The 10279-nt window shown below is 32.7% G+C and overlaps 2 protein-coding genes across 2 annotated transcripts; one reads left to right on the plus strand and one right to left on the minus strand.

Annotated features, from left to right (window-relative positions):
- Positions 1-2504, plus strand: LOC147559881 (uncharacterized). Its single transcript, XM_086659224.1, has 2 exons — positions 1-590; positions 2315-2504. Exons 1-2 carry the CDS (start codon positions 1-3, stop codon positions 2502-2504), a joined length of 780 nt encoding a protein of 259 aa, XP_086515350.1.
- A 5106-nt stretch (positions 2505-7610) lies between these two features.
- Positions 7611-9379, minus strand: LOC147559882 ((RS)-norcoclaurine 6-O-methyltransferase-like). Its single transcript, XM_086661823.1, has 2 exons — positions 8419-9379; positions 7611-8062 (listed from the first exon to the last, which is right to left on the minus strand). The coding sequence occupies exons 1-2, from the start codon at positions 9172-9174 to the stop codon at positions 7766-7768; spliced, it is 1053 nt and encodes a 350-aa protein (XP_086517949.1). The 5' UTR covers positions 9175-9379; the 3' UTR covers positions 7611-7765.
- Positions 9380-10279: the final 900 nt, after the last annotated feature.

Consider the following 10279-nt stretch of genomic DNA (forward strand, 5'->3'; position numbering starts at 1 on the left):
ATGGCGACTTTTGAAGAAATTTGCAGAGGCTCTCAATATTTAGCAGGTCGCGTACTTTTTAATAGACTTTCTGAGGATAAGTATAAAATAAAGTATGCAATAAAAATTATTATTTCTTTTTGGATTCTTTTGCAAGAGTTGGGGTTCGGTGATGTGATTGAAAAAATATCATCTTTACCGTACGCACAAGTAGAAAAGATATTTGCAGACACTGTTTCGTGTTTAGAGTGGAAGAACCCTATAAATGTACCATCCATTGAAGTAAGAGAAATACCTTTTCTTAATTCAGTTCTTAAGAAAAAATTAGACAAAAGTTATTTCTTTTACGATCGTGAGAGATTGCATACACTATTGACAAATACCAAAGAGCGTATTTCTGCAGTGGTATTTGGTGAAGATAGACAAATAGAAGGACTAAATATGGATAATAATGGTTCCTCTAGGGCTTTATCATCAAATTTGAACCCTTTTGCTGAGCCTTTCATGAGTGTTAGAAACATGAATTGTCACCCCAAGCATAGATCACTCTTTGTGACCTTCTCGGTTGGCCATCCTTTAGCTCCTATCGAAGTCCAATATTTCTTAACAAGGCAAGTACATTTATCCCATTACTCTGTTTTATGTTATTTTTATCTTCTAATTTTTTTTGTTAATTTCATCAAATTCAATTGTGTATATAATATATATATATATATATATATATATATATTTATTTTTGTCTTCTAATTTTTCTTGTTAATTTGATCAAATTTCAACTGTATATAAAAATAGCATACAAACTTAGATCACTTTTGACGTCGTAAGAACAAAGGGTAATTGGGTTTTGACAAAAAAAAAAAGTTACTCCAGAGACGTTTGACATTTTAATGTGACTTAAATAGACTTAATATTCATTATGTGTCACGAAATGGACAATTATCTTTCTCAGACTCTTTTAATGTACAATTTTACAAATTTTTGTTTCTCTCTTGATCAAAATAATACCACCTAAATGATTATATATAATATGTTATTTTTCGAAACGTCATTATCACGTACTTTTTGTAGAAAAGTAAGTAGACAAAAATATCATTTCTGCTAATTGGACTTTGGTTTTTATTTATTCTTGCGCTAGGATTTCCTGTTCATCTTCTATCCATGGGGTAGATTTATATCCCAAGTCTTCTCAACCAAAATTATAATATTTTTTTAAAAACTTGTTTGAATTTTAAGGCAAGATTAATCTTTTAATTTTGTAATTTTCTCTTTTGATAAATTTTATTAACATTAGTATTTTTTATTAATATAGCTATTAATTTAATGAAATATTTTATCATTCTTATTGTTATTATTACTCATTTAATGAAATATTTTACCATTCTTATTGTTATTATTATTCATTGCTTCAATCAATATTATTAGCTTCATTGTATCAAGTATTGACATATTTTTCAACTAATTAATGCTAATAATAATTTCTATCATTAAATGTTCATTGGGTGCTTTATATTTTGGTATGAAGTCAGTCGAAATAAAGAAAATGAAACAGGTAATTAGACTCATTTTTGGTAAACATTTACTAATATTTTATTTAGAAAGTAGAAGGTAATATTTTTAAGAAGTTGGCTAAAAGATTTAAACATTTATATATTACAATAATTATGATTAGTTTTTATTTTTATTTTGTATTGATAATAACATGATGACTTAGCTAATGGACATTCTAATTACTTCAATTCTTTTTCCGATAGGGGAAATGGATACAGACTTTGAAAAGAGTAAAATTGAGTTATTAAGTCAAAATTTTTGTCATTGTAGCAATATTTTGTTAGAGGGCTTAAAAACATAGATCTTTTTTTAGATGGTTCTTTTGGCTTTACCAAATCACTGATTGGTTATTGAGATTACCTCAATAATTAATAATTGAGTTTAACCTTTAGATTTACTATTTTTAACAAAAACATTAAAATTATGTTTGTCGTGCGTGAAAGAAATGTGATTACCCAGAACAATTTTCTTTCAATACGATTCTCAGAAGTTATATTCCACCTTACTTTATTGTTGATTTGGTCTGAAATATGATTAGTAAAGTCTAAATGTTATTTAATCTATGATTTTATTATCACACGACATACATGTCCTTAGTAGTTTTAACAAAAACTCACACTCGAAAGAGATAAACTCAATTAGCAATTACTGAATAGTGTAAACTCAATTTTAATATTAAGAGATTAATATTGAGGGGGTAAAATCAGAAAACCCAATTAGATTAAGAAATTGTGTTTTGATAATTAGATATATTCCTTAACATTCTTGATTAAAAATGTGAATGCAGAGAATATGGAGCATGGATTGAAAGGTTAAAGTTGGATGGAAAAACACCTGCAAAGTCAGCAAAAGTAGTACTCAGAAACCCACAGGTGATCCCAATAATTATGAAAGGACAAGAGACAGCTAAATACATTGTGAATGGGAAGGATATGTGGGTAAAATTGTTTAAGCCTAGAGCATCAAGAAGGAAGTAGTAATGGGCCACCAAATCAGCCTTCAACAATCCATGGAGCTCCTTCTCTGCTTGATTGTTTTGGGCTTTGCTGCTTTCAAACATGTGCTAAGTTTGAAGCATATTCAAAGATCTATTATGCTACAATTTTAATAAAAGAACTTTTGCATTAGTCGAATGTTTACATACTCGTATGTTATATTCGGGATGGAGAGAAATATTTTTCATAATTGATATTAATGTGACAACTCTTTATCTACTGAATATCTTCTTATCTTGTAGATTTTATCTGCAAGAATATAGTTAGAGAAAATTAGAACTTTCTCTTCTTCATTATGAACTATAAGAAATGGGGAGAGAGAGGAAGCAACATCCTCTACTATGGACATCTTGTTCTATATATCACATGTTCTTAGGCATCTAGTACACCAGTAAGATGCAATGACTCCCCAAGTATAATATGTTTAGGCTCTTTCCCTGATTCATGATTTGTCTTCTAATTTGGAGACATTTATATTTTTCATTATGAAATTTGTGGTTTTGCAAACATTTTCTAACCTAATACAACTAAATTCCACCAAATACTCAGTAACCTAATATTCTGACAATCACCATGAATTGATAGCTCAGTTTGTAGTATACTCGAAAATCCTGCAGGTGTTAAGTTCGATTTTGAAAGGAGGAAAAATCTATGGTTCTTGGGCTCTTAGGTACGTCGTTGGGCTTTAAGCCCTTTAGTTGGTTGTTTAACTTAGGCGGTCATCGTGTTTATCAAATCTTGATGATGTATCAATGTCATATAATGACTACCGTAGTCTATTTCAAATTTTTTTTTTCGACAATCTAGACTAACAAAAAAACCTTTTCTTTGCAAAGTGTAGTTGAAGTTTTTTATCATTGTATTTGGCATGTGTATCAAATCGAGTTATTTTGATTTGGAGATTCCCATTAGAGACAAAAAAAAAATTGTAGCCTCTATTTTGCCACTTAAGAAAGAGGATCTTAATTGACATTCGACAACTAGAATATTTGGAGTTTTCTTGAGTATTTCGTTCGAGATGCTCTCACACTCCACACTCTATCGTTGCTAGTCCAAGCACTAAGGGCACGAGAGGGCAAGACAGTGTCGGAAGAGCAAGAGATAAAGCTTTGCTTTAGGACAGCAAGAGCAGAGCCCTCGCCCACACATGGCGGGTGCAAACACTACCCCGTTGTGCCACACTACATAAATAGTGGTGTTTATTTGATGGAGACCATCAAGATGGGCCTCACGGCCGAACTAGTTAGAGGGTCTCATGGCTGAGTCCATTAGGGTTAGAGTTTAGGAGTTTCCATGTTTTAGTATTTCCTACTAAGTCTAGGTTTAGAAGTTTCTATATTTGAGTATCTTTAATATTTAGGAATCCTAATTTGAGTCTATCTAGAAGTTTCGAAGTTCCTATAAAAGGAAGTCAGGTCTGTTCTTGTTATTCAGATCAGAGAATATTATCAACCAAGTTTATTATTAATCAAGTTTATTGTTTATCGTTATTTTATCAGTTTTATTTCGTTAGTTTAGTTTATTAACAATGGTGGATTCCATTACTTTTACGCTTCCGCAACAATCTACATCATTATTAGGCCGGGGCAGTCTGACAGGAAATGAGCTGCGTTATCGGTTGGGCGCAACCAAGTCGGACAAAAATAGTCCTAGGTCGGACACGAGTTGACTAGACCTCGACCCAGCTGGGATCTGGACCTGACCTGGTTTAGCGAGGTTGGGCCAGGTTCTGTCTGTAGATTAATTTCGATTTTAAAAAGATTTAATAAATCAAATTTAAAATATATATATATATATATATATATATATATATATATATATATATATATATATATATATATATATATATATTTGTATAGAAAGCTTATCTAAAAGTAAATCAAAAGAAGAGATAACAATATAAAATAACAAATATAAAGAAAAGATATTATCAAATGTTATTTACTATATTATAAAACTTACATAAAAATAAAAGATAATATATATAAAGAAAAGGGAATACATTATGAAATATTAATTGTACTATATTATCTATATAATAAAACAGGAGGGAAAACGAGATGGCTGGGACAAACATCCTTTTTTTTTAGTAAAAAATATTGTCTAGAAGCGCTTCTCAAAATTTAAAATAAAGTTACATATTTAAAAAACAATAATCATTTCCTTCTTAGAAATAGAAAAACTAATTTAAGAAAAAAAGAAACAAAATAAATTCATTAAGGTTAAAAAAAGAAATTAAAATCTCTCTCTCTCTCTCTGTCTCAATAAAATAATAACTAATTTAAGAAAAAAGAAACAAAAGAATAATAACTAATAAAAATCTTTCTCTCTCAATAAAATATAACAATAAATTTCGTAACATTTGATTGATACAAGTGTCCGTGCCATAGGACACGGGATATACGCTAGTTTATAATATATAGAACCAACCCAAAAATAAAAGATAACATATATTATATGGAATATAAGTTATGTGATATAATTAGGAGACAACTTACTTGAATAATATAAATTGAAAAATTACCTAAAAGTTATGAGATATAATTTATGGGACAACTTACCTAAATAATATAAAATAAAAACTTACACAAAAATATATCATATATTATATGGAATATAATTTATGTGATATAATTTAGGAGACAACTTACTTTTTTTTTTTTTTTTTTGTTGAAAGGAGGGGACAACTTACTTGAATAATATAAATTGAAAAATTACCTAAAAGTTATGAGATATAATTTGTGGGACAACTTACCTGAATAATATAAAATGAAAACTTACACAAAAATATATCATGTGGAACAAGTTACCTACACTTTTTAAAATAAATGATATCAAACACAAAAGATAATTAATATAAATCCTAATTGAAATATTCAAAAAAAAAAGGAAAAAAAGAAAACTGGTCGACCCTAACCTCGTTTCTGCTGGGCCCAACCTGTCTGGCCCAGAATAGAGGCCCAACAACGGTCTAAGATACAACCCGAGTTGACCTAGCTCGTTTTCTTTACAGGCCAGTCGGGCCTGCCCCAATCCTGGACAGGCCGACCCGATAAATACCACTGCATAGAAGTGACACACGAGATACCCGTGCGTGTTATATATACCAAGTGCAATGCGCCGCATTTGGTACGTGGGTAGCAAAAAAATTATGCTCTTCCTTAATCAAGGACGTACTTAACTACTCTCCAAGTCTCTGCTCTTCAACCTCTAGTGGGATTGTAAGAACAAGATTTTATCTAAACAGAGTGTCCAAAAACTCCTTTCTCTGGACGCACATGTTGGCGAGCCCAACAAAACCTTTAACCTACAAGACATGTAAGCTATGAAGCCTGGTGGTACTTGCACTCTACCCAAGCCTTAGGCTGGACGCTAGATGTCCACTCGATATAAACGTTGGCTAACCTATGAAATTAACACTACATACACTCGAGCGCTCCACTCGATGTTATCGTAGGTGACAAGCTTGATAAGGGTAATCTCGTATTCTCCTATCCAACACCTAGTAGGTAGTCCCATGATCGATGCCTATTGTAGTGCTATACTGCTCCATACTTGCTGCAAACAAAATCCCAACCGCTAGTGTAGTGGAATCCCACTTACTCACATAGTCACATTTAGGAAGTTTAGCTCACTTGTCTCTGTAAGCATAGGAAACTGCTAGTGAAGATGCTCACCACTTCTGAAGCACCTAGGTGTCATTTTTTATCACCAGGATTGTGCCATCCGTAAGGATGTTACATTGTAATGCTCCATGCCACAAGTTTGTCGTCATCATTAAGGTCGCCAGTTGTTGATGGGCCGGTCGTCGGCGACCACTTCTAGGACGGAGAAGATGAAAAAAAATGAGAACTAATTTTAGAGGAAGGGTAATAAAGGAAAAGACAAATAAACGGTTAGAGATAACTAAGGTCTTGAGAAAAGTGAGCCATTAAAAAAAAATAAGGGTCCAAAAGAGAAGTTGCTCACAAATTAGGGGGCAAAACAAAATAACCCATGGATATTTTTTTTTTTAAACCATTTTCATTTATAAGTGATTAGATCACTAATTTACATGGATAATTGTTATTCCTCTCGGTTCAGCGACATGAGAGTTACATAAGCAATTTCTAAGAATTTAAAATGTACCTCATGAGGTGAGAGAAATTGGACTAGACTCTGACGAAAAAAGATAGAAACAAGATGAAAGGATCCTAAATATCACGAAATAAAGGACTCTAAAGGTCAACTTATTATCTAATAATACTAAAATAAAGAAAATACTAATTTAAATCCCCGTCGCTTTCACTAGAAAACCGCCATTGTCGCCAGAAAACTGCCGTCATCACCGAAAAACCACTACCACCACCACCACCACCACCACCATCACCATCACCATCACCACTAAAGTAAAAATACAAGAAAATGGTATAAAGAAAAAGCAGTGTCTCGGGACTTATGTGTGGTTGGTTTTTTTCTTTTAAGAGACTGAAAAAGACTTCAAAAGACCTAATTACCCATTTAAGATCCCTTCTAGAAACTCCAATTTTTTTGACGAATTTATTCTTTAATTTAGTTTTGTAATGATTTTCGAAGTAGTTAAACTCTAGACGTTTCGGTTGATTACAAGAGTGATTTGGAACTAGTAATGAAGTGAAACAAATTTGGGGAAAACGTATGAATAGTCTTGGTGTGGTTTCAGCCCTAGGCAATGTCTTAGACTGTCCAGTCCGAGGGGGTAAACAAGACCTTCTAACTTGATAATCCGACACCACTAGGGTCTGGATAGTTTGTGAGTGTGCTTAATCTTTGGGACTGTCCATCGAAAAGTAGGACACCAACAAAGGGCGCCAATTAAACGGAATTGACTGAAGTCAGCGACTCTAGCCTGACACCTGTAACAAAAAAGACGGGGCGCCTATAGAAGCACCCTTGTAAGTTTATCTTCACCAAATGTGAGTAATGAAAGATGAGATAATCGTGCCAAGTCAAGGATATACTAGTTACATATTAAATAAATATACTAAAGATGGGTACCAATTCTAATTTAATACTTAGAAGTTAGAGAACGTGACCGGCAATAACAATAAAAAATAGAGGAACAAATAATGAAAAGCAAGAAGATCATCACATTCTCATTCCACCTTCATGAGAAAACAAATCTTTATTATGACATTACTAAATTCAAAACAAAATAGAAAGTGGGTAAAGGAAATAGAGTCTTGAGAAAAGTAAAAGATAGGAGTAAGTTTTTATCCTAATGATCAATAAGGAAAAGCTTCAATTACAGATTGTAATGCAGAAATTTGAGTGATTTTGTAACTTGCAAAACCAGCACCATCAATCAATTTCTTCCATTCTTCTTCTGTTCTCTCTTTTCCTTCAGTATTGAGCATCATGTCCAAATCTAGAGTTAGTCTAACCTTGGAATAAGGATGTTTTGATTCCATGTCTAGAACTATATCGACGATAATAACTTTACCCCCTTCCTTCGGCACAGCTTCTTTGCATTTTTTTAGAATTTCAATGCATTCGTCATCGTTCCAATCGTGAAGGATGCACTGTTTTAGATAAAATTCCATTAGAACGCATTAACAAAAGTTTTCGGACGATTAAAATATCAAATTATCTTCAAGTATAACCTATTATAGTCTTTTACATCCAACCCCTAGTTTAAAACTTGCATATTTACTTCACAACCATACGCAACTGTAATACTCTGCCCTAGCACTATCTCGACCGGGACATGTATCTGTACAGGATTTAAAGAAAGAAAGTAAAACACTTTTCTCTCTAAATCCTGTTCGAACACATACTCCAGTGGAGATTTAACCGAGATAGTGCCCCGACAGAGAAACATTTTTCTATAGTTTATAATAAACTAACAATCTGAAAAATAAATAAAATAAGTAATTACCTTCATGAGAATGGCATCAGCACTTGGAATTGATTTGAACATATCTCCCTCAATTTTGACAATATTAGGAATGTCAGGGGAATCAGAAATCACATGGGGGAGATCATAAATACTACACTTAATATGTGGGAAAGCCTTTGAAACAGCTTTGACAGCAGTTCCAGTTCCACCACCAACATCAACAAGAGTTTGAATTCCTTGGAAAATATTTCCACACTCATTAACTAAAGCTGATGATACTAATCTAGAATCACAAGCCATACCTTCATTAAAAACCTTGTTTTTATCAGGATTAGCACTCATATAATCCCATATACTTTTCCCTAATGCTTTATCAAAAGCATTAGAATTATTCACTAATCCTTCTTTCAAATGATGCCATGGAGACATGAAATCTTTATCATTGATTAAAAGAATTGCACTCACCATTGATTTCTCCCAACCCTTAATCAGAAATTTGGCTGGTGGTAATAAAGAGTACTTAATTGATTCTTCTTCATCTTCTTGTTTCTTGAAAAGCTTCATATGAACTAAATAACGCATGACTCGGTAAAGACGGTCTAAGTCAACGGGTTGAACAGGTAATTTTGAAGCTAACTCGGATAGAGTCATGGGTTTTCCATGGTTATGAATTGTATCAGCAATTTCAAGTTCAACTGCTGATTTTAAAATTAGGGATTCTGCAAAACCATAGATGTGTTTCCAAATTTTGGCTTGGGTTGCTTGATCAATCTTGTCTGCTCCTTCCATTTCCATATCTCTCTCTCTACTTTTTTTCTATTTTTCTCTCTAGAAGAATAGAACTAATAATGGAGAAGAATGTTATTTCTCTCTCTCTTTCTTGAATCAAGAAAGATATTTGGTTATGTTGTAAATTTGAGAAGACAAGTTGAGGATTAGTCCTGTTTTTATAGTGGTTTGGACTTAATTGGGATATTACTGTACTGTTAAACTGATGAGTAAAAAAAAAAGATTTGGGGATCTTTTGTACAAATTTCTTGGAGGGGGCGCCCACGTGAAAGTTGAGCAAGAATAACGTGGGAACTCCCGATTAAATGAAACGTGACTGATTGCTCCTAATCATTTTTGTGCAAGGGATTAGGGAGTGAACATAAAAAGCCAACACTTCACTAAAATTACAAAAATGATCTGACCTACTCCTTGACATATTAGGTTGAGTACATAATACATTAGAGAGTGTACCAAGGAGTCCCCGTATCAGCTTTAAGGGAGGCGTTCGTAGGTGGCTCTCATAGTCTCATTTTTACTCAGCTATGTTTTCTTTCTCGTGCTTCTACGTATCGGATAAGTCCAATAACACTGGAACAACCTAGTTTATGTTGAAACTGAGCAAGCCAAATGGGGGCTTATAGAGCCACCCTGAATTTAAATGTAGGGAGTACTTCTCTAGAGTCATTAAGAAAAAATGGTCCATTAAACATAAGAAGTGGTTAACGAAAAAAAAAAAAAAAAAAGTATAAATAAAATGTTGTTTAAAGGTAAAAATGTTAAGAATGGTTTAAAATGTTAGAACTATGAAAATTCAGTTCATCAAATATGTAAATAGTCCACGTAACAATTTCCAATTTCAGTTGACGTGAATAATTAAATTAGTCTCGCATCATTAACTTTCATATAATAATAGTCCATTAAACTCAGAATTTTGATAGTCACCAAACACAGATGGTGGACTCGTAAAAATTGAGGTTAAATGTCATAAACACGCCACGGTAAGATGTGTATCCTTGCTATGGAGTGGAACATTATTGGACTTATGTCATTCGATCACACTACAACTCAAGTACACAACCAATTTCATGGTTGTGCATATACCAAACAGATCAATAGCGTCGTTGTAATT

The sequence above is a fragment of the Eschscholzia californica genome, unplaced genomic scaffold (assembly GCF_041429995.1).
Source record: "Eschscholzia californica isolate CP2 unplaced genomic scaffold, dmEscCali1.0.p SCAF_2, whole genome shotgun sequence".
In the NCBI taxonomy this organism is placed as follows: Eukaryota; Viridiplantae; Streptophyta; class Magnoliopsida; order Ranunculales; family Papaveraceae; genus Eschscholzia; species Eschscholzia californica.

What these genes read in the sequence shown, in the direction of transcription:
- LOC147559881 (XM_086659224.1), top strand. Translation starts at nt 1, where the DNA reads ATGGCGACTTTTGAAGAAATTTGCAGAGGCTCTCAATATTTAGCAGGT. An exon ending in GTCCAATATTTCTTAACAAG is followed by an intron (nt 591 to 2,314) that starts GCAAGTACATTT and finishes ATGTGAATGCAG; the next exon opens with AGAATATGGAGCATGGATTG.
- LOC147559882 (XM_086661823.1), bottom strand. Translation starts at nt 9,174, where the DNA reads ATGGAAATGGAAGGAGCAGACAAGATTGATCAAGCAACCCAAGCCAAA. An exon ending in CTGATGCCATTCTCATGAAG is followed by an intron (nt 8,063 to 8,418) that starts GTAATTACTTAT and finishes TATCTAAAACAG; the next exon opens with TGCATCCTTCACGATTGGAA.